The following is a 24,748-nucleotide window of genomic DNA, read 5'->3' as shown; positions in this document are numbered from 1 at the left end:
GAAAATACTCAGTTTTACGAAAATAAAGGATCTTTATTACAGTAACACAGTACAAAAGCACTGTATTGGCAATACTCCAATAGGAGGTAAGTCATCACACCAAATATGTACACTAGTAATCAGTAACAGGCATTAAAAGTGATAGAAAACAGTGCGATAGCAAATAGACAGTAGTGACCTTGGTGGGAGCCCAAACCATATCCACATGAAATGGAATGCAAGTCAGGACCCCTACCTAGGTACGTGAAATGTGTAGAGTGGAGCTGGGGGAACTAGGAAATCCCAATATTTAGTACCACAGGTTTCCCCCCCCAACGACCAGGAAGAAAGTAGTAAGTTACTGGATTTTCCCCAAACCACCCAAAAGGACTAAAAAGAAGATAATGCCTCACCCAGACAAGACTGCAGGAAACCAGTGGTGGATTCCTGAAGAGGAACACCTGTGTAAGAAGGGGACCAAGTCCAGAAGTCACAGAAGTGTCCGGTGGGGGCAGGAGCCACTACCCATCTGTCTGTGGCTGCAGGAGTTGGTCGACTATAGGACGAAGACGGTCAGCACTGCAGCCCTGGAGTCACTGGAGAGTTCCTGGTGGGTGCAGTCGACATCCCACGCCGGATGAGTGATTGCAGTCGGTCAGAGGCATGGAAAATCCACCAACAAGCCTTGGTAAAGGCAGAAGTCGTGATGAAGCAAAAGTGGAGCTGCCAGGGACCAGCAAGGTCTAGTGGACTCAACTGGAGAAGGGTCCCACACTGCAGGAGAAGCACACAGAGGGCTATACGTCACAGGAAAGAGTGCTGGAGGCTAGGGCTCCACTGAGCATAAAGATCCCTGGGAGGAGATGCCAACAAGCCTTGGTAGCTGCAAGAGATGTGCTGCCTGGGTGTACTGTCCTGCGTGGGAATGCAAGGACTTATCTCCACTAAAGTTGGACAGCTGGTAGAGAGGACCAAGGGGATCACTCCAGACCACCACCCGTGATGCAGGATCCACACATTACAGGATGAGAGGAGATCCACGCAGCCGGTCATCATTTCAGTTGGTGCCTGCGGATGCAGGGGACTGACTCCTTCACTCCAAGGGAGATTCCTTCTTCCTTCTCGTGCAGGCTGAAGACATGCCGCCCTCAGAGGATGCACAGCCTGGGAAATGTTGCAGAAGCTGGAAGAAGCCGTGGATACAATGTTGCAAGCAGAGTCTTTGTCGTGAATGCAGATTGTCAATTCCAGAAGGGTCCAGTTGCAGTTCCAGTGGCCTGAAGTTGAAGTAGGAGTTGCAGAGGAGTCCTGCTGGAGTCGTGCAGGCTGAATCTGAGGACCCACCCAGAGGAAGACCCTAAATTGCCATGAAAGGGGGATTGGTCTCCTAGCCAGATGGACACCTATCAGGAGGGGGCTCTGACGTCACCTACTGGACCTGGCCACTCCGATGCACCCAGAGGCCTCAGACCACCTTGGATTCAAGATGGTGGGATCAAGGGGACCCTCTGGAGCAGTTCTGGGCAATACCCCTGGGGTGGTGATGGACAGGGAAGTGGTCACTCCCCTTTCCATTGTCCCGTTACGCGCCAGAGCAGTGACGGCGGGGTCGCTGAACTGGTGTAGAAGGACACCAAATGTGCCCTTCAAAGCATGCTAGTGGTTTATGGAGGCTACCCATCCCAAGCCATGTAACCCCTATTTCCAAAGGGAGAGGGTGTTACCCGTCCGCTCCCAAAGGAAATCCTTTGTTCTGCCTTCCTAGACTTGAGCTGATCAAGCAGCCGGAGGGCAGAAACCAGTCTGAGGGGTGGCAGCAACTTGGGCTGCCCAGAAAACCTCAGAAGGCTGGTAGGAGCAATGCTGGGGCTCCTCTAAGGAGCCCCCAGGGTGCATGGAATCATACTTCCAATACTGGCAACAGTATTGGGGTATGATTCCGACATGTTTGATACCAAACATGCCCGGGTTTAGAGTTGCCGTGATGTAGCTGGACATAGGTAGTAACCTATGTCCAGTACACGCATAAAATGGTGTCCCCGCACTCACGAAGTCCAGGAAAATGGAACTGGAGTTCGTGTGGGCACCTTTGCTAGTGCAACGGTGCCCTCACACACAGGTACTTGCACCCTGCTGTGTGGGCTAGGAGTGCCTAACATGGGGGTGACTTACAGTGACCTGTAGTGAAAAGGTGCATGCACCTTTTCATGGAGGCTGTAATGACAGGCCTGCAGACACGTTTTACGTGGGCTCCCTATGGGTGGCATAATACATGCTGCAGCCCATGGGGGATCCCCTAGCACCCCAATGCCCTGGATACCATATACTAGGGACTTACAAGGGGGTATCAGTGTGCCAAATGTGGGTGGGGTGTGGTTCAAGCAACCAAATTTAAAGGGAGAGAGCATAGTCACTGGGGTCCTGGTTAGCAGGATCCCAGTGAACACAGTCAAACACACTGACAACAGGCAGATAATGGTGGTAATCATGCCAAGAAAAAAGGTACTTTCCTACACCAGCCCACATTCCAGTGTCTTCGGACTGCAGCCATCACTTCCCCATAGAACAGAAAGTGTCCTTGGGGTAAATCAAATTCCGAGCAATATATCTCAAACTGGAGGAGCTCCTGAGCTCAGAAGAAATCTTTGACTCTTGTCACGCTTGCAGCTATCCAATCTGTCAGGCCCCAGTACTCCCCCCATGGGGCAGTTCCTTTAACATACTTGGGGGTCGTCTGGTCAATATGGCACCCTTGCGCGTGTCTTTTATAGGCATCTACCCCAGCATCTTTGGAGCACTTGGAACTCAGTGGTGCTGTCAGGTAGAGGGCATCCGTATCTTAACAGTATCTCAACTAGCTGTTGTACGTTACCACCTGGCTGGCGACTCAGAAACTGACTGTAGTTAGATAGACCACCAGTACAGCACCAGTTATTTTAAGAAGCATCCTTTTAACTCTGAAGCAGCCATACCATTGACTGCTGTATACCAAATTCAGATGTAGCAACATGGAAGACTACTGAGGCTGTACAGACACTTTTCCTGGTCCCTTAAATGCCCTCCAAGTGCTGCCCCAGCCCGCCACCTCTAACAGTCACAACTAGTCATACCTACAACTAGTGTTCTCACTTAAGATGTGACTGCAGCCTGCATCGTTTAGCCAACGTCCATCACTTTCCTTTTAACTAACATTGAGACTATGATAGATGCACAGAGATGTTCTATTCGTTTTTTTCACTTGTTGGAATATAGTGCCTCATTTGTTTTGGGGGAAAAATGTAGCGTCCATGAAGATATGCCCTGCAGAGACCCTCTGTCCTTGAGGTTGATACTCATTGTGGGGAAATGCCCCCCTTGGCATGGTTACCCCCTAACTTTTTGCCTTTTGTTGATGCCAGTTATGATTGAAAGTGTCTGGGATCCTGCTAACCAGGTCCCAGCACCAGTGTTTCCCTAAACTGTACCTTTGTTCCCACACTTGTCACAGCCCTGGCACACAGATAAGTCCCTTGTAAATGGTACTCCTGGTACCCAGGGCTCTGTGGCCAGGGAAGGTTTCTAAGGGCTGCAGCATGTCTTATGCCACCCTGGGGACCCCTCACTCAGCACATGCACACTGCCTCACAGCTTGTGTGTGCTGGTGGGGAGAAAAGACAAAGTCGACATGGCACTCCCCTCGGGGTGCCATGCCCACATCCCAATGCCTGTGGCATAGGTAAGTCACCCCTCTAGCAGGCCTTACAGCCCTAAGGCAGGGTGCACTATACCACAAGTGAGGGCATAGTTCATGAGCAATATGCCCTTACAGTGTCTAAGCCAAACCTTAGACATTGTAAGTGCAGGGTAGCCATAAAGAGTATATGGTCTGGGAGTTTGCCAATTACGAACTCCACAGTTCCATAACGGCTACACTGCAATCTGGGAAGTTTGGTTTCAAACTTCTCAGCACAATAAATGCACACTGATGCCAGTGTGGGATTTATTGTAAAATACACCCAGAGGGCATCTTGGCGATGCCCCTTGAATACCAATCCGACTCCTAGTGCTGGGCTGACCAGTTTTTGCCAGCCTGCCACAACCAGACGAGTTTCTGGCTACATGGGGTGAGTGCCTTCGTCACTCTGTGGCCAGGAACAAAGCCTTTACTGGGTGGAGGTGCTTCTCACCTCCCCCTGCAGGAACTGTAACACCTGGCGGTGAGCCTCAAAGGCTCCTGCCTGTTGTTTCAGCACCCCAGGACATCCCAGCTAGTGGAGATGCCCCCCCCCCCTTTGGACACAGCCCCCATGTTTGGTTGCAAGTCCGGAGGAGATAATGAGAAAAACAAGGAGGCGTCACCTACCAGTCAGGACAGCCCCTAAGGTGCCCTGAGCTGAGGTGACCCCTGCCTTTAGAAATCCTCCATCTTGAGTTTGGAGGATTCCCCAATAGGAATAGGAATATGCCCCTCTCCCCTCAGGGAGGAGGCACAAAGAGAGTGTAGCCACCCTCAAGGACAGTAGCATTGGCTACTGCCCCCTGACCTAAACACACCACTAAATTTAGTATTTAGGGATGACCCTGAACCCAGGAAATCAGATTCCTGCAACCTGAAGAAAGAAGGACTGCTGACCTGAAAGCCCTGCAGAGACGACGGTGACACCAACTGACTTGGCCCCAACCCTACTGGCTTGTCTCCAGACTCAAAGAACCTGCCCAGCGATGCATCCGATGGGACCAGCGACCTCTGAGGACTCAGGACTGCCCTGCACCTAAAGGACCAAGAAACTCCCAAGAACAGCAGCACTGTTCAAAAACTCCAACTTTGCAACTTTAAAGCAACTTTTAAAGAGACCCTCCCTTCCCGCTGGAAGCGTGAGACTTCACAATCTACACCCGACGCCCCCGGCTCGAGTTCAGGAGAACCAACACTGCAGAGAGGACTCCCAGGTGACTCCAGCGATGTGGACACCCTGAGTCGACCTCCCTGCACCCCCACAGCGACGCCTGCAGAGAGGATCCAGAGGCTCCCCCGGACCATGACTGCCTGGTAACAAAGGAACCCGACGCCTTGACCAAGCCCTGCACCCGCATCCCCCAGGACAGAGAGGAACCACCTACCAGTGCAGGAGTGACCAGCAGGCGGCCCTCATCCTAGCCCAGTCGGTGGCTGGCCCGAGAAGCTCCCCTGTGCCCTGCCTGCATCTCCTAAGTGACCCCAGGTCCCTCCATTGCTTTCAATAGCAAACCCGATGCCTACTTTGCCTATTGCAACCTGCTGCCTCTGTGCTGCTGAGGGTGTGTTTCGTGGGCTTGTGTGTGTGTCCCCACTGCTCTACAAAACCCCCCTGGTCTGCTCCCTGAGAGCGCAGGTACTTACCTGTAAGCAGACTAGGACCGGAGCACCACTGTTCTTCATAGGCGCCTATGTATTTTGGGCCCTCCTTTGACCTCTGCACCTGACCAGCCCTGTGTTGCTGGTGCGGTGGCTTTGGGGTTGCCTTGAACCCCCAATGGTGGGCTGCCTATGCCCAGGAGACTGAACTTGTAAGTGCTTTACTTACCTGAGAAACCTAACCAAACTTGCCTCCCCCAGGAACTGTTGATTTTTGCACTGTGGTCACTTTCAAAATAGCTTATTGTCATTTTAACCAAAGCTGTGCGTACTACTGTTTTAAATCAAAGTTCTATACTTACCTGTGTGAAGTACATTGCTTTTTATGTACTTACCTAAAATCTTGAATCTTGTGGTTATAAAATAAATTAAGAACAGAGTTACGTCTTTGGGTGTGTGTTCCTCATTTATTGCCTGTGTGTGTACAACAGATGCTTAACACTATCCTCTGATAAGCCTACTGCTTGACCACACTACCACAAAATAGAGCATTAGTATTATCTAATTTTGCCACTATCAACCTCTAAAGGGAACCCTTGGACTCTGTGAACACTATCTCTCACTTTGAGATAGTATATACAGAGCTAACTTCCTACACTCATACATCCCTAAACAAGCATCACCAGGTCAGGAGAGTTGTATGCAGAATATTGTGAATGTTAATGTCAGCCTGTAAGAATGAATAGCACAACCAAAATATTGTCAAGTAAGCATTTATATATGCAATGTATGTAAAGATTTACTCCATCTCCACATACCTTGAAGATGTATATTGCGTTAAGGTACAGAAAAGACATCTTAGAAAATAGCTCCCATAACCTCTTCAAGTATGGGTCCAGGGAGATTCCCTGTTTATAGAGAAGACGGGGGAGACTAGGTTGATTGGCAAAGAGGGCAAGATGTGTCTGTGTAAAATCTTGGGTGGTGCCTTCCTTGGACTTAAGTCAGTAAATGGGTCACAAGTGAAACAAATATCGATTTGTTTCTCCTGTTCCGATAATATCACTGTTACTTTTGACAGTAGGTGTGATTGGCTCGTTCTTATCCCTCGGCTGACACTGTGAGTTGAGAATACGCTACACATCATCTTGATGGGAGAGTTGAGCCTGAGCCAAGTATAGTAAGTGTAGGTTCTTTTCACCGGCCAGTGTGGAGGACTGGTGGTCGGTTTTGTCAACCTCTGGGTGCACCATGGCAGCAATACCGCCACGTAGAGCTTCATCTCCATCTTGTATTTCCAAGAAAAGCATGCTCTGATCTGTATATTGTTTGATGTGGATTTTCATCGTTCATGCAACGGAGTTAAGTAAATTGTGTACTAGAGTACGCAGCGTAGTAAAATACTGTTGCTGGGGCTTTAAGTTGAGAAGTTTACCTCAAGATTTTCATGTCCTGAAAAAAACTGAGTGATTTTCTTAATAAAACACTCTGTCATTTTGTTTTAAATTCTGTGTGGCACGTAAATGTTCTGACCATTGATTCAAGGATTGTTTATTTAGAAGTGAAGCATTGTTAATTCATTTACCTTTCTAGAGTCCGACAGCTCTTTATTGATTGCAAGATAATGAGAGCAAGGCAGCCTGGGCATCTTCAGGGCCAGAGTCTGTGCTACAGTGTGATTTTCTGTCTAGTAGCCTGCCTCTCCTGACCTCCAGGGCTTGGTTTATAAAATAATACCTTTTGCTCAGAAGCCTGTGGCACGCACTGTCTAATGTCAGGGTGCCCAGTACCAAAACTGCCTAGATTTTATTCCACTTCATGCCTCTTCACTCCACCCCCAGTACTACCCACCTCTTTCTCTCACTCACTGGTTTCTCACATGTTTGTCACTAGTCGCTGGTATGTCACAGTTTTCACCTTTCTCTTCCTCCCTCTTTCCCAATTTTTGTTTTTCTTTCCCTTCTTCTGGATCAAAATCTGTTTTGGAAAAATAAGTGCCAGTCTCCAAAAATGAGCGTCTGTGGGCCCCACCTGCAAGCACTGGCAAATTAAGCACTGCTTACCTCTACCAACCTGCTCGTCTTGGAGGTGCAGCGTGGGAGGGCGGTAACAATGGTAGTAGTATTTTTGGAGCAGTTCTGATGCTATAATCATATACTCTTTTATAATGCTACGGAGCTTAATTAGAGCTCGGTGTCAGTCACTCCGTCAGCACATGGCTGATGTCCTGTTGTCCTTACTTAGAGTGCCATTGACTACAGTGCACTTGCAATCAGAATTTTTGAAATGTCTTTAGAGGACCCTGCCCACCAAACTCTAAAAAAGGCTTTGTGTCTTCTTATTTGTAACGTTTATGATGCATTGCTCAATCAATGTGGACACATGTATTGAAGCAGATATGCTAAATAGAAATTATTAATGAATGTTTGTGTTTTGATTACCAAAACGTTCATAGAGAAATTAATCGTAGAGAAAATAATGTGCACGTTTGAAAATGTGCCCACGAAGAATGGCTGCTACTTATATGAATTTATACTAAAATGATTCAAAATATGTGAAATAATGAAAATATGTAGTAATGTGCCATAGTGAGATGTATAACCTATGTTGTGCATTATATCGTAGAGTTAACTTAGCCGAAGTTATGGCCTAGTTTTGCCAGGTCTCATGCAGAAGCTGAATTATTAGAACATGCTGGAGTGAAGTCGAAATACTAACCTGACCCTGAACCACCAATGTGAAAGTTTGCCTAGCTAGAATTTTCTGCAATGTACCGACGGACAGGAGATGATGGAATCAAATTGCTACAATTATGTGTAGAGTAGACGAGATGTACTTTCCCAGGACTCAAACAATAGAGACACTGACTGAAGAGGAAGATGCAACATTTTCGATACCTGAAGAGCCGGATGATGAGGACATCGTACAGTGAACCAATCATTGAACTGGGAACGGTGAAATACTAGAACTCGAAGATTTGTAGAATTAAATGTATTGGGTAGCATCACATATGGTGTTTATGGTGTTTAATTTACAAATTAGGGGGATGGACTGAAAAACTCTAATAAAAAGTCATGACAAGGAGCTAAAGATTCAGATGCAAGGGGAGAATTGATGACGTCAAGAGACCAGGTTCGAGATTCTGTCATTGGGCTCATGCTCTTGAGAGCCTGATGCGTTGCTGATCTATTGATGACATGAAGACGAAGACTGACTTTGTTGCTGATCCATTCTGTGGATAGGTAGCTATGACAATGTGACTGATTAACTTTGTGCCTTTTCTTCTAGGTACCAACTGCGCTGTTTTATAGGTTTTCTTCTAGCTAGATGGTTTTCCAAATTCATGTTTTCTAAATTGTTTTCACATGAAGCCCAACATGCTGATGCTAATCTGGGTTAGGTAGGGCTTCTTAGAGTGACGTTGACAGTGACAAATGATTGACAAACTGATTGTGAACTTTGCTATTAATGTCGATATATTCATCTTTGCTGGCCTATGCTGAAGCATTAGAGCACATGTTTTCTCAAATTATGATTAAATTGTGTTATTGGTGGCTGCTAATAAACTAATTCTGAGCTTGTTGAATAAAGTTTGATTTAACCTTCTGCACTAGAATTGTAACTAATGGGGAAATAAACATTTTTAGACATATATTAAGTTGTGGTTATTCATGAAATGTCAACATAATTGTTTAATAGTTAATGATTCTCTTAGTGTTTATTGATGAGTTATATTGAGTATTGATAATGTTGGTCACTACATGGCTAGGATACTCCATGCGATCCAAAAGGTTCATCGGCCTATACGCGTCCCCTTGTACGTTTACGTAGTAAAGACCAGGCGTGCTTACACATGTCAAATGAAAGATACAGAGGGAGTCTAAAAAGTCTTCGAGCCAGGCATAAAACATGGAATCCAGCTTCTAGTGGTCCTTTAAGTCACGTGCACAGATGATGTCATAGTTGGTAGTTAATCTTAATTTATGTCTTTTTTAAAGGCTTTGCGATATTGATCTTAACGTACTTACAGAGCACACATGCACTCGTAGGATGTTTTCTTGCAATTTGTCCTATTTACTGCTACATATTCATTGTTTAGCATACCATGTCAGTGAATTTCCCCAAAAATATGTTCGTTTATCCTTGACTTTTTATAAAAGGTATGCTTCTTTTTACATTATTGTATGTTGTTTTGTCTGATGGTTTGTTTGATGTCTGTGAGACGGCAGTCAGCTTCCCATAATTCAGGCGACCACGTCTCCTTAAGTACTGTCACCTTGGCACTAATTGGTCTTGGTTTTAAGCAGATTTTAAGCACATTGTACCTGTTCTTTGGTAAGACATTAGTAACATGTTTTATAGTGTAAAAAAGGTAAATCTACGGAACGGATCTTTAGGATAGTAAATTCAAATTTGAAATCTTAGTATTTTTGTTGTACTCAATGCTTTCGTTTTAGATAGTTTATCACATAAATGAGGAGGCCTATCTTTATCTCTAGGAAAGTAGGATAACATTAAGGTTTCTCAAGATTCTGTTAAGGTCCAGCTGTGTAGTTTGATTCTAAGCCAGTCTCACCTTGGTACTTTGTCTCCAAATGTTATTGTGGTATATTAACCATGGACACTTGGTTTCACAGTTTGCTATCTTGGCATCATCATCATCACATTATGACACACAGTGTCCCCTCAGGTGGGACTGTGATCATGTGTAATTACTGGAGTTCTGATTCCTCATTCCAGTGTTTGGTGTTCCAGGGCAATCACTTTAATTATGTTTGCCTCAGTTCTCTTGTTGGCTAAATTCGAAAGTACACAGAAACATGCAAAACTCCAGTTGTCACAGATATATAGATACTGCACTATTTTTTCGTATGTTTGTAACATTATCACCACTGGTTGTCCCAGGAGCTTGCTAGATGTTGTTCACCAATAGTATGTCAAGGTGGGATCTGCAAATCTTTCTGCTTGTGGGAATTAATATTAGCTGTTTTCAGTGGTCGGTTTGTTTCAAGGGGATTCTCTGACTTTTGCTGTAGAAGTCAGCTCTTTAATGAGCAAGGCTGAGCTCAGCATCAGTAACAAGCTCTGCAATTAATAGAGCAGGCCCCCACCACAGACAGCAGCTCTACTGTAGGCAAAGCAGAGTTCAACGTCAGTGACAAGCTCTGCAATGTACAAACAGGTTTCTGTGGAAATGGCAACCTCTGCGGTGGAGAAAGCAGAGCTCAGAATCAATGATAAACTCGGTGATGGACAAAGCAGAGCTCATAATGAATGCTAAACTCAGTGATGGACAAAGCAGAGCTCAGAATCAATGATAACCTATACAATGGACAAAGCAGAGCTCAGAATCAATGATAAACTCAGCGATGGACAAAGCAGAGCCCAGAATCATTGATAAACTCAGTGATGGACCAAGCAGAGCTCAGAATCAATGATAACCTATACAATGGACAAAGTAGAGCTCAGAATCAATGATAACCTATACAATGGACAAAGCAGAGCTCAGAATCAATGATAAATTTGGTGATGGACCAGGCAGAGCTCAGAATCAATGATAAACTCGGTGATGGACAAAGCAGAGCTCAGAATCAAAGATAAACTCGGTGATGGACAGAGCAGAGTTCAGAATCAATGATAAACTCAGTGATGGACAAAGCAGAGCTCAATATCAAATATAAACTCTGGGATGGACAAAGCAGAGCTCAGAATCAATGATAAACTCCGTGATGGACCAAGCAGAGCTCAGAATCAATGATAACCTATACAATGGACAAAGCAGAGCTCAGAATCAATGATAAACTCAGTGATTGACAAAGCAGAGCCCAGAATCAATGATAAACTCAGTGATGGACCAAGAAGAGCCCAGAATCAATGATAAACTCAGTGATGGACCAAGCAGAGCCCAGAATCAATGATAAACTCAGTGATGGACCAAGCAGAGCCCAGAATCAATGATAAACTCAGTGATGGACCAAGCAGAGCTCAGAATCAATGATAACTTATACAATGGACAGAGCAGAGCTTCAGAATCAATGATAAACTCTGGGATGGAAAAAGCAGAGCTCAGAATCAATGATAACCTATACAATGGACAAAGCAGAGCTCAGAATCAAAGATAAACTCGGTGATGGACAAAGCAGAGCCCAGAATCAATGATAAACTCAGTGATGGACCAAGCAGAGCTCAGAATCAATGATAAACTCCGTGATGGACCAAGCAGAGCTCAGAATTAATGGTTGATAACCTATACAATGGACAGAGCAGAGCTCAGAATCAATGATAACCTATACAATGAACAGAGCAGAGCTCAGAATCAATGGTTGATAACCTATACAATGGACAAAGCAGAGCTCAGAATCAATGATAAACTCTGGGATGGACAAAGCAGAGCTCAGAATCATTGATAACCTATACAATGGACAAAGCAGAGCTCAATATCAATAACAAGCTTTGTAATGGACAGAGCAGGCCTCCCTAGGATGGGAATCTTTTTTGTGAACAAAGCAGAGCTCTGAATCAATAAGGAGCTCTGCAATGAACAAGGCGAAGGTCAGCATCAATGACAAGATCTTCAGTGCAAAGACCACAATGTCAGTCCCTGCAGTTCACACAGCAGTCCTCCACCGCAACAAGGAGCTCTGGAGTGGGCAAAGAAGAGCTCAGCACCAATGGGAGGTTCAGTAATGGGCAAAGAAGAGCTCAGCGCCAATGTGAGGTTCAGTGATGGGCAAAGAAGAGCTCAGCGCCAATGGGAGGTTCAGCGATGGGCAAAGAAGAGCTCAGCACCAATGGGAGGTTCAGTGATGGGCAAAGAAGAGCTCAGCACCAATGGGAGGTTCAGTGATGGGCAAAGAAGAGCTCAGCACCAATGAGAGGTTCAGTAATGGGCAAAGAAGAGCTCAGCACCAATGAGAGGTTCAGCAATGGGCAAAGAAGAGCTCCGCGCCAATAGGAAACTTGATAATGGACAAGACAGAACTCAGCACCAATGACAACCTCCGCAATGGACTGAGCAAGCTGCCACTCCAATAAAAAGCGCTACAGTGGACAAAGGAGCGCTCAGCATCGATTACAAGATCTGGAAAGGAGAAGTGGGCTGGTGTGGAAATGGCATCCTCCATCATGAACGAAGCCGAGCTCAGTGTCAATAACAAGGTCTGGAATGGATAAAGCACAACTCTGTGGCAATGACATCCTCTGTAATGGACAAAGTACAGCCCGGAATCAAAGAGAAGCTCTGTAATAGAAAAGCAGGACTGAGACAATTACAACCTCTGTAATGGAAAAGGTAGAGCTACAAATCAATAAGAAGCTCTGCATGGACAAGGCAGAGCTCGGGATCAGTGTCATGCTCTGTAATGAACGAAGCAGAGTTCGGCATCTGCGACAAGCTCTGTCATAGAAAAACAACTCTGTGACAATGACAAGCTCTGTAATGGACAAAGTAGAGCCGTGCATCAATGAGAAGCTCTGTAATGAACAAGGCAGAAGAAGCTCTGCAATGGGGAAGGCAGAACTCCGCATTATTGACCAGCTCTGTAATGGAAAAGTAGGCCTCAGACTATGACAAACTGTAATAGAAAAGCTAGAGCTCTTAATCGATGAGAAGCTCTGCGTAGACAAGGCAGAGCTCAGGATCAATGAAATGCTTTGTAATGAACGAAGCCGAGTTCGGCATCTGCGGCAAGCTCTGTAATAGAAAAGCAGGAGTCTGTGACGATCACAAGCTCTGTAGTGGACAGGACAGGACGTTTCATGACAAACTCGGTCATGGGCACATTAGGCCTCTGTGACAATGAGATGGCGCTAGCCCCCTCCTTCCATCTGTTTCTTTCTTGGCTCTGAGTTACTTATTAATTAAAGAGTTCACGTACAGTAAGAAAATTCCCCCCTAAACACATACATCCACAGCTTAGCCTCCTGTAAATGACTGTGAATGTGTGCATTCAGCTTTCTGCACGTGCTGATACCGTGTTTGAGTTGGAAATTTGTATACAACAGGTCTTTTGGGCGCCTCACTGAAGAGAATCGGGCCCGTATCGCTGAATGAAATAGTGTCACAGATGGGTGACACTCTCAGTGCCTTCGGCGGTGCCCTTTGACCGAGTGAGTTAACTTGGTAAGTGCTGTTACCGTGTTGTGAGTGTAAACAGTCCCTCGTGTGCAGACGCCACGGAATCCGGCCACGGGAGATGCAGTCTGCGCCTCCGAGGGCCTGGGGCCCCTCGGCTGTGGACTTCGGAAGCGCCTTCTGTCTGGTGGGCCCGCCAGATGTAGAGGCCCTCTAGCGGTCCCATTTAAGGGCAGACTGCAGTGACGGCGGCCTTGGAAGTCTGGAGTTGTCATTAGCTGATCTTGCAGTTTGCTCTTACGTACTTTAGAGACTCATGTTTGGGCTGCTAGGGCGTTCTATGTTTAATCTCTTCAACTGTTCTAGTTGGATGAAAAGAGTGTGTTTGTTTTCCTCCATGAACGGAGTAACTAGGGATCCTTTACAAAAGGAACGGCCTATGTAATTATGGTCGTGGCTTAAAACGTGAACTAATATCATGTGCTGCAAGCATGCCACAAGACCAGAATTTGGGTGCATTGTTCTGAGTTTTTCTCATATTGTATCCGCACAAGGAACATATTCCTAAAACAAGGCAGTACTTTGGGCTTTGTCAGTAGTCGTTAGCTGTACCAGCTGTTTCACTTATGAAAATATGAGACTGAGAAATAAACATTGCAATGGTCTGTGGAAGGTATAGTGTTCCTGGGAGGTCACTTCCGTTCTCTCGTTACACCCTTGCCTCTACAGTTTCTTGCTTCGACAGAGACAACCCTTTTCTCTGGACTTCTTTCTGAAATCTTTAATCTGCATATCTCGCAGATGATTTTTCCTGTGCATCCCTGCCTTTTTAGCCTGTCCTTCCGCATGTACATACTTGTCTCATCTCCCCTTCACCCGTACCGTTATCTCTCTCTCACACACACACACCCTTTTGCACTCTACAGAGACGAGGAGTGAATAAATATATAGTTTGAACACTTTTATGGCTCATTGACACGCACTGTGAAAAACTTTGGAGATGGCCATAGTTTTGGGCTGAGAGACTGGTGTCTTTAGTGGTTGCCAAGCTGGAGCAGTGCTATTTTAACCACCTTAGAAAGTGGTAATTGTTTGCTTTTCACATCAGCTTTCAAGGCACCTGCTGCTTTTAGCTGTTAATATAGCAACATGTGTTGCCCATATCTAAATTAAACAGCAAAATGTAACACACTAACTTACACAAAGTAACATAACAATGCTGCCATTAGGATATTACTTGCAACAGCAACAAGGTGATGAAATGAATGCTTGATTAATGCCAGCCACTGGCAATTCACGCAGGCCGCATACCAGGCCATAGTGTTTCACCCACTAGCCCACCTCAATTTGGATTTAACAATATGCAAATCAGTCTTGACCCTGCTCCAGTGGAAACAGTCCTTCACAAACTGCCAAGCTACATCCTCCCCTGAACCTGAATTCAAGGAAGTCAAATCCATTTTCGCCCTCATTAGAGCTCATCAGTCGTGTATCACTTGGTTCCAGTGGCAGAATGAGCACAGGACCCATGTCAGGGCATACCCGTCACACCTGGGACATCAGAAATTGAGTAATGGATGGAATGCGTAAATTAATCTCAGCCACTGGCAAATAATTACCAGTGGATCTGAGACCTGTCAGGTCTAGCCCCACTTAAAGCCTTGAAACTTACATAATTTTTTTTTCCTTCTATAGTTGACTAGATTGAGGGGGGATTAGCTTCTCCCATTTGTAGATTGTACTGTTCATTTGACAGACCTGAATGAGGAGGTACTTTAAGAGAACCAGAAATGACTTGGGGAAACCTCAAACAATAGTTGTCCCTGATCCAGACTTCAGTTGCCTGGTATCACCTTTTTTAACTTTCCAAGTTTATGGAAGGAGATGCCTCTTTCTGTAGCACAGCCTGCTATCTATCGTACCTTCAGTGCAGTTATAATTCGTAGCATGTGTCAGTTTGTTGTTGTTTATCTGATGTTCTTCCCTACTTATATACAATCGATCATGCGTATTCTGTAAACTGCCCCAGGCTGCCAGTGGGTATCCATCCTGCACAATTTAAACCATTTAAAGACTGGCTGAAGCCTTATGAGAGTTCCATCTAAATCCACAACAGTCACAATCCATATACATGTACCCGGACATTATCTACTACCGACTTTAGGTCTAACTGCACTTTACTATTGAGCGCCTCACCCGGTTCCTTAGTAAGACAGCTGTAAGGGAAAATAGTCGTGATGATCTCACTGTGAGAGGATGATGTTTGTCATTTTATTTTGTTTGTGCTGATACACCCTCCTCAAATTCTAGGAGCCGGCTATACAGGTGAAGGCACTGGTCGACACCAAGTCACCAAACATGCAGTGCCTGGTTCTGAGCTTTTCTTTTGCAAACCATTGTTTTCATGTGTGCTGGGTCATTTGGATGAGCTGAAAAAGAGCTAGAATCACAACATTCAGAATGCACTTGGTTTTAAGTCTGAACCCCTGATGCCGAGCACAGCGCCTTGGGTAAGATGGCTCATCTGGTGATCCTACACAAAAAACAGTTGTGTGTTTCTTTAGTGGTGTGGGTGCTAACATTTCTGTTTTGTTCGTAGCTGTCTGAAGGCTAACAAATGACAGGCGTGATTGCAGAAAACAGTGCTATGATGTTGGGTGGTACTGAAACATATGCTCCTCCTTTCTCCCACATCTCCTTACCCAAAAACGAAGCCTCATCAAAGTTGGATGCCAGTGGAGTTTGTGGTTTGAGCACCTCTAGAGTTCTTTCATTGTTACAAAAGAGCAGGATGGCACATAAAGCAGTCATGTTTTTAGGTTGAATGCCCAAGCGCTCTGGCCAGTTGTAATCTATCTGTGGGTTTTTAGCCACACCCACCGCAAGCCCATCACTATCACTCGTTCATGGGCTTGCCTTTTAAAAATCCTTTGTTATCATTGGTAAATGCTCTATGTTGGTCTCTCCTTGGGCCAGTTTTGTTACGGCCTTGGCCGTCAACCCTGTTAAATGGATAATTGCACGTTTGCCGTTAAGTTTCCGTGTGAGCAAACATATTTTTCCTTTTGTGTCTCTCTTTTGCGCTCATGGCGGTTGTAGTACTTTAAATTGGATTGCTTATGTCAACTGCTTTACTTTTCATTTTCCCTTTATGTGGCAAGATAAGTCCAGTTAGGAATTTACAGCACTAATAGCTCTGACTCGAGCAAACGTGAGGCCCATTGTAATTGTTGGTTTCATTACGCAGGCCAATGGCTATATCAGATTTTCAAGGTTCCGCTCAGCACCAGCAATATCACGGACTACACTGCTGCAAAGAGGGCACTGACTACCTACTTTCTGCCTTAGTTGAAATATAGTTTGAGAGTTTCACCCTGTGGTTATGAAAACAGAGAAAGTCTGTGGTGGTAAAAGCAATTCATGCTTTTATCATCTTACCCGCGCATGTAGTCTCCTTGACATGTACCTAGTCAGAAACCCTATCAGTAATGTTTACTGCAAATGCAAACAGTGTCGATAAGATACCCAGCAAGCTTTCTCTAACATTTCCTACAATTGTTTCGGATAGGGGCAGGGCAGTGAACTAGTGAAGACACTCTTAGAGGTTTTCAAAAGCTACTGGAAACACTGCAACATGCAGCTAAGGCTGGAAACGATGTGTTGATGGCGAGTTGTGGTCTCACTCATTTGCCCATGTCATCAGGCCAGAATTATGAGGCTTTGGTGGGACGAGTAGACTGGGAACAGGCAGTGGGTGAGGAGGTAATCCAGTATCCTAGTGTTGTGACCTGGCAATAGTAAGGACTGGGAAGAGGACGTAGATGAGGGGGTAATCCAGTATTTTACTATTGTGACCTGATGATAGTAGGGACTGGGACGAGGCAGTAGATGAGGGGGTAATCTAGTATTTAATATTGTGACCTGACGATAGTAGGGACTGGGACGAGGCAGTAGATGAGGGGGTAATCCAGTATTTTACTATTGTGACCTGATGATAGTAAGGACTGGACCTGACAATAGTAGGGACTGGGACAAGGCAGTAGATGAGGAGGTAATCCAGTATTTTACTATTGTGACCTGACAATAGTAGGGACTGGGACGAGGCAGTAGGTGAGCGGGTAATCCAGTATTTTACTATTGTGACCTTATGATAGTAGGGACTGGGACGTGGCAGTAGATGAGGGGGTAATCCAGTATTTTAGTATTGTGACCTGACGAGCGTAGGGACTGGGGCGTGGCAGCAGATGAGGGGGTAATCCAGTATTTTACTATTGTGACCTGAGGATAGTAGGGACTGGGACGAGACAGTAGATGAGGAGGTAATCCAGTATTTTACTATTGTGACCTGACGATAGTAGGGACTGGGACGAGGCAATAGTTGAGGGGGTAATCCACTATTTTACTATTGTGACCTGACGATAGTAGGGACTGGATCGAGGCATAGATGAGGGGGTAATCCAGTATTTTAGTATTGTGACTTTACGATAGTAGGGACTGGGACGAGGCAGCAGATGAGGAGGTAATCCAGTATTTTACTATTGTGACCTGAGGATAATAGGGACTGGGACGTGGCAGTAGATGAGGGTTTAATCCAGTATTTTATTATTGTGACCTGACGATAGTAGGGACTGGGACGAGGTATCAGATGAGGGTGTAATCCTGTATTTTAGTATTGTGACCTGACGATAGTAGGGACTGGGATGAGGCAGTAGATGAGGGGGTAATCCAGTATTTAAGGATTGTGACCTGACAATAGTAGGGACTGGGACGAGGCAGCAGATGAGGGGGTAATCCAGTATTTTACTATTGTGACCTGCCGATAGTAGGGACTGGGACGAGGCAGTAGATGAGGGGGTAATCCAGTATTTTACTATTGTGACCGAGAGGGTAATCCAGTATTTTACTATTGTGACCTGCCGATAGTAGTGACTGGGAGAGACAATAGCTGAGGGGGTAATCCAGTATTTTAGTATTGTGACCTGACGATAGTAGAAAATGGGACAAGGCAGTAGATGAGGGGGTAATCCAGTATTTTACTATTGTGTCCTGACGATAGTAGGGACTGGGACGAGGCAGTAGATGAGGGGGTTATCCAGTATTTTACTGTTGTCACCTGACGCTTTTAAGGACTGGGAAGAGGCAGTGAATGAGGAGTTAATCCAGAAACTTTTTATAGTAAGGACTGAGAATAGGAAGGGGTGGAGGAGATAATCTCGTATTGTCACCTGACATTAGTAAGGCCTCGGAAGTGTACGCGGTTGAGGAGACAATCCAGTGTCTACCAAGAAGCGTTTACAATTTCTAAAATTCTGAAAAATCAACATGAAATACTTTACAACTGAAAGTAACGTGCAGGCTGGTTACAGTGATCTATCTAATTCAGAAATACAGTTCTCCAGTGTAATTGTTTCTTCATTCTGCTGAATTTGATCAATTGAGTTCCAGTGTGTTCAGCAATAGTGACACCTGCTAGGTGGAGTGCCAAGTAATAATGCTACTTCGGTATCAATACCTAGTTAAAAACTGAATAGTAACATAACTAATTTTCACACTGCAGCAGATCACCATCAACAGGGAAATATTTCAAAGAAAGCGGGATCCATCAGTTCACTATCTTGTCTGTATAAAGTTACTTCTAATTTGGAGACTGAGTTACTTGCACGAGTTGGTGTGAAATAGGTCTGTTCAAAACGGAGGCATTCTGCCTAGTGCAAAGCAGTTGACTTGATTCGACTTGCCTCGCTTACAGATCAGTTTTGAAGTGGTGCATTTTCCCCAGGCTCATTGGGCAGAGTGCCTACACACATACTGTGCAAGCCACGCGACAGACTGACAAAATGAGTACAATGTCAGCTGAGTATACCGCCAGCTTAGCCAAGTGAGGACTGTTCAGTTTTGGGTATGGCTTGCATAAATATGCAATATTATTATTATTATTATTATTATTAATAATGTAATTCCATCTTTAAAATGCGGTGGTGAACAGTTAAATGCTTATTTTGTTGAAACTCCCATTTGAACAAGTTCTGTTTTTTCAGGTTGCTCGCAGACGGCGTGGATGTTAACTACAGGCACAAACTTGGCTGGACGCCTCTCATGGTGGCAGCAATGTCCAAGAACCAATGGTAGGTTTTACCTAATGAATGTTTGTAAGCTTCTGTGGGCAGCACATAGAAACTGTGTGAACTACGTCACTAGTGACATATAGCACACCCACACTCTGTTTTAGTCCTCCATTGTGTTTTCTGAAGAGATAGCAACGAAAAGAAAACCAACACCGGTCCCTTGAAACCTGTAAGTATGGCGTGAAATCGTAGATGGTAAAGAGCTTCAAGCTACTGTTTAACATCCACAAAGGCACCACAAACACCTTACATCCGTCTTCTCTTGAGATGAGTTAGTTACCCTCAGCAACAAGGTCAAAAGGGTTGGATTCGCCCTCTAGCAATATGCCCCTTGATTCTCAGTTAGTAGTGGACCATGACTATGGACCATGCGTCCAGTGACTAGCCTCAATAAAGGCAACCTTCAGAAGTAGGCCAACCCCATCATCTCCGAGCCCCCCTCCGAACCAGAGTACATCTTTAAGAGAATTCATGCACACACATTGTAATATATTCATAAATTATGATGTGAAGCAATTGCAGAACTAATCCTGTGAGTTCAGTTTGTAGCATGGACAAATTCATTCCTATATCTTCAATTAGCATTGAATTGAAATGGCTGCAAGATGGAATGTCTCCAGTGACATAATAGTAACATTTGCCAGAGAGACGACCTTTAAGCCGTATTGTTGGGCTGCAGCTTTCAGTACTGCTCGATCATGGAGGTGGTCACCCTCTTAATATCCGTGATGGAGATATACCTGAGCCTCCTGTTAAAGACCTTATTCTTTTGGTGCTAGTGGCAGTCAGTATGTGCTGTTGTTCATCAGTGCTAGGCCAACCATTCCATTGCACTCATTTTGGATAGCTAGCTTATTCTCTTTGCATACTTCACTCTCCAGTTGTACTTAGATCGAGTGGTCACGATTTAATCCAGCAGTGGCATTAGGTTTGATATTCAGATAAAGTATGAAACAATAATTCCACACAACCAAATGTTCACTTAGAGCTGTTAAAAATAGGTGTTGATTCACAAGTCAGTATAATAGTGCAAGCAAAATAAATCTGCACAACACAAAAACCAGCAAGGTTCTTGCAACGTCTGTGGCTGAGATATTCAATTTTGATCTAGGTTTGCTGTCGTACCTCCACCCACAACACTCTCTTTCACTGGAGTGCATAATTATGTTTGTGCTGAGGATGTAGTTGCTTATGTGACAAAGGAGCCAGGTGATGCCATTCTGCATTTGTTTATTGAAGAAGATAGTCTCAAGTGGGTATTTTTTCCCTTCCCACCAACTCTCCACCTTGTGTATGTCCGTCCAGTGTAACAATTGCATTACAAGGTAGCGAGGTGCGATTCGAACATGTTTTTTATCACTACCTCCGTTGTTGAAGTATGATTAAAGACTTTAATGAGGGGACCCGCTATCAGGTCTGCAAAAGTTTTGGAAAATTAAATAAGGACGCCTTCTAAGCCAGGTGCCTTACCAATTTTGTCTTTATCTCTTTAATATAATGTCTGATTTGTGGTTATCTAATCCTGTAAGCCCCACTTCTCATAATATGATTGCTTTAAATACAAGTTTACTGGGTGTGTTTCCCATCCTATGTTGTTGCATTTTCATTTCTCAGTTCACTTTAAATTCGCAAAGAATTGTCCTTTGAAGTTGCTATTCTAATCACTTTAGGTGAGTTTCCAGCTCTAGCTTCTTTTGTCTTGCTGTTCATCGAAAGTTGTTGTTTGAGAGATCCGTTCCCCCCATAAGCGTTCAACACATTTCAAATATTACAACTCCTCTTCCCATTGTCATTTTCATCAAAATAATGTTCTATCAACTCGCTTGTCTTGCCTCTTACTTTTGGGTCCCACAGGGATATTTCATTGACAAGCTATGTTCTGCATGGAAGTTCTTGTGACAAAATTGGGTCTATGGTCATCCATACTGATGTGTTTTCGGATAAGGCCTTAACCTCAATTTAAGTGGATAATATTTGGAAGTCAGATCTCTTGGAATTAGGAAAAAGTCAATATGGGTATATGACCTATATACATTAGAGAAAAACTTTTTAGATTTAGGTCTGTTATGCCTTGCGATAATGATGCTGAGGCTATGGGGCTCACTGGATATCTGCCATTTGTGGAATGTAGAATCACATTAAAGTCTCCACCTATGAATAAACTGCCTTTTGTAAAATGTACCATGTTGGAAAGAAGTCTGCGAGAAAACTTTATTTCTCCTCATTGGCTTTATACTGTGAAAAGATTGTAATTGTTAAGCGGCCAACTGTGCTTTTAACCTCCAAAAATCTGGCCTCTTTATCTATATCTTGTGTCCATACAATATTGCTGTTCCTTTTGTCTTGGTGTTATTTGTGACATTGAGTTGAGAGGGGTACCAGTATGTGCATAGTCATTTTATATACCTTTCAGCCAGAGATGGGTTTCTTGCAAAAGGGCAACATGTAGCTCTTTCTCTTTCAAACACAGTAAGATCAGGACATTTAGCCATTGAACATTTAAGGTTATGAGCAATAGTATGTTCACTTGTGTATCTTAAAGAATTTTCTAGAATTCTCTTTTGTGTTATGGAGCGTTTGCACCCCTTACTTACTGACTAATTTATGTGTTGCCCTTGCATGTAGAGGTTCCATGGAGCTAATCACTCAGCATCCTATTCTGTGGTTTACCCCCTCCAGCAGTGATATCAAATTAAAAAAGAACATTTGAACCTTTAGACCTTGAAATGAAACAAACTGTCTTACGCATGGAAAATAATACTGTTGACATTCTTGCTCAGGTATTGTGAAGGCTGCGATTATCCAACCAGCCATATAATCCTTCAGGGGACTGCATCCGGAGTGAACACCTGGGCAATTGCCTCCTTTGCTGAAGCTATTACTACCTTTTCAGTCTTAGTATGACATACCAGTTGTTGAGGAAACCACAGTTGAACCAGAATTACTGTGGTGTAGTCAGGCAGTGTAAACGCTGAAACAATCATGCGTGCTGGGCAACTGGTTAAATCAATCAGGTGAACATACCCAAGGAGAGTGTGCGTTCTTAGAAGAGCATGTGTTGTCCTCCTAGGTTGCTTGTCAATCCTTCTTGTCTTGCTTTCGTCTTAATCTCCTTCTCTCTTGTAATTGTATGAGTGCCCCAACCTCCTTCAATGTCCTTTCTGATGGGTTGTCTCATTTTCATGTAGCGTGTCTATACTTTAGGAGAGACCCAAGATGTCCTTTGCTTCATCTATTTTCTTTACTGTGTGCTCTTTGCCTTTTAATGGAAATTGAAGATGAAATGGATAGCCCCACTTGTAATGGATATTTTCACACCTTAAGTGGGCTGTGATTTCCTTAAATTCCCTGAATTCCGCCAATGTTGATGCGGAAACATCTTGCAATAGGGTGAGGATGTCGTCTGCGAAGGTTATTGGTTCTGGTTTCAGCCACTAACAATATTTTTTCTTTGTCCATTGAAGTAATGGACCCTGGTAATCACGTCTGGGGCTGAATTTTTCCTTTGCTAGTATGTTAAGAACACATTTTGAGTGCAGTCTAAATAGATGTCCTTGTCGTGAGTCTTGTAGGAGATGTTTAAATAGAGCTTGCATGTGGGCCTCCAAATCCTTATAGGCAATGTCATTATTCAGATGTTTCGTTGTGAACTATTTTCAGTATCATCCATCTTGTCTAGCAGGTCCCCTTTTTTTGTTTTTGCTTCAAGATTTTCCAGTCTAATTACATAGTCATCTTGTTCATTTGAGTTTTCTGCCAGGTTCTTTTCAGTGCAGCCAGCCATGTTTCTGCTTTTTGAATCAAATGATTCAATTCTGATAATGCTTTCTGGGGTCATTTATTTGTGGAATTCAGTTAGGAGTAATTGACTATCCTCTTTGGTAGCTGGGGCTTGAAGATGTTTTTTTTTTTTTTTTTTAAAGGAATAATAAAATAGAGACAGGAGCTCGCTCGGCTCCAAGCATGGAGCCCACCATAGTGCCCTGCAAGGGCTTTTTATTTATATTTTGGGATTCTGGTGGTGCTCCTAGAAGGGACAGGGGCACAGCCAAGCATTTTTTTTTTATGTGGCGGGCTACAGGGAGCGTCGCAGCCCCCCAGAAACATTTTAAAAAAACAGTGAGTCTCCTGGGTCATTGAATCCATGACCTTTGGAGAGCTTGTCATATATTTTTTCAAAGCATTCTGACCTGAAACTGTATGCTTTTCAGTTGGAGTGCAGAGACCCCATGGTTTGGGTCTTTGGCTGCTCTTTCTGGGCTGAAATTTTTTAAAAAGAAGAGTTTTAAATACATGTTTAATGTTTCTTTAAATGCCTTATTGAAAATACTTTGAGACTATCACTATTATAAGCATTGCAATATGGGAATTTATAAAAAAAAAAAACATTTGATTATAGTTATTGGTGACTTTTTGACGAAGCTAATAGGTCTGCTTTATGTTGATGTGCTGAACACTTGATAGAGCCAATAGGCCCGCTACAGTTTAGATTTGGTCTTCTGACCATTTGACAAAGCCAGTAGGTCTGCCTTACTGAAAATGGCACCCTTTACATTGTTAAATGACATAGTCAGGAGTCTGCCGTGCGTGCCCTAGAATGGTTGGGCACAGGGCCTGCACCCAATGTCACGATGTGCACAGCCAAAGGCTGTGCATTGTTGGTGGGGTGGCGGCACGCAGGCTGTTTGGTGCCCACTGGGATTGGGTGCAGGGCCTAGCCCTTCACTCTGTTCAGGCAATGGGCATCTTACTTTACATTAAAAAACATAGAAATTCACTGAAAAACCTAAAGGTTAAGGAGATGTTATAATTAGGTAGCGTAATAATATCTTAGTTTACATCTAGAACGCCTTAGAAACGCATTTGAAAACTACAAAGCATAAAGGGACGTTATAGTTAGGTGAATGTCAGTTGAAACATACGTGCCCTAAAGTAACAATAACTCACGCCCTTGCCATGCTTTGCTAATTAACATCACTCATGCATGTTCTATGACATCAGTGATAACATCACTGCAACAACTGAAATTACATCGGTGATGACAGCACTGTGCATGGAGGGGCAGTGGCAGTTCCATTTAATACATTAAGAGTGAGTTCCTAGTGGCCCCTGTGCTTGGGATCAAGGCACACATTAGAGGGAATATAGATACTAGCCAGTAATCCCTGGCGTTGGGGACAAGGTGCACACATTAGAGGGACCACGGATACTGCTCAATAACCCCGGACTTGGGGCACCACATATATTAGAGGAAAA

The 24,748-nt window shown here is 44.2% G+C and overlaps 1 protein-coding gene across 1 annotated transcript in view; it reads left to right on the top strand.

Annotated features, from left to right (window-relative positions):
* The window catches only part of CLPB (ClpB family mitochondrial disaggregase), a 1,103,838-nt gene that overhangs the window by 45,167 nt on the left and 1,033,923 nt on the right, over positions 1-24,748 (top strand). The window contains exon 3 of the mRNA XM_069203766.1: positions 19,406-19,492. Within this exon, the coding sequence (XP_069059867.1) occupies positions 19,406-19,492 (87 nt within the window). The remainder of the gene's footprint in view (positions 1-19,405; positions 19,493-24,748) is intronic.

The sequence above is a fragment of the Pleurodeles waltl genome, chromosome 8 (genome assembly GCF_031143425.1).
Source record: "Pleurodeles waltl isolate 20211129_DDA chromosome 8, aPleWal1.hap1.20221129, whole genome shotgun sequence".
Classification (NCBI taxonomy): Eukaryota; Metazoa; Chordata; class Amphibia; order Caudata; family Salamandridae; genus Pleurodeles; species Pleurodeles waltl.
Note: the sequence above shows the minus strand (reverse complement) of the source record. Positions and strands in the feature narration are given on the sequence as shown.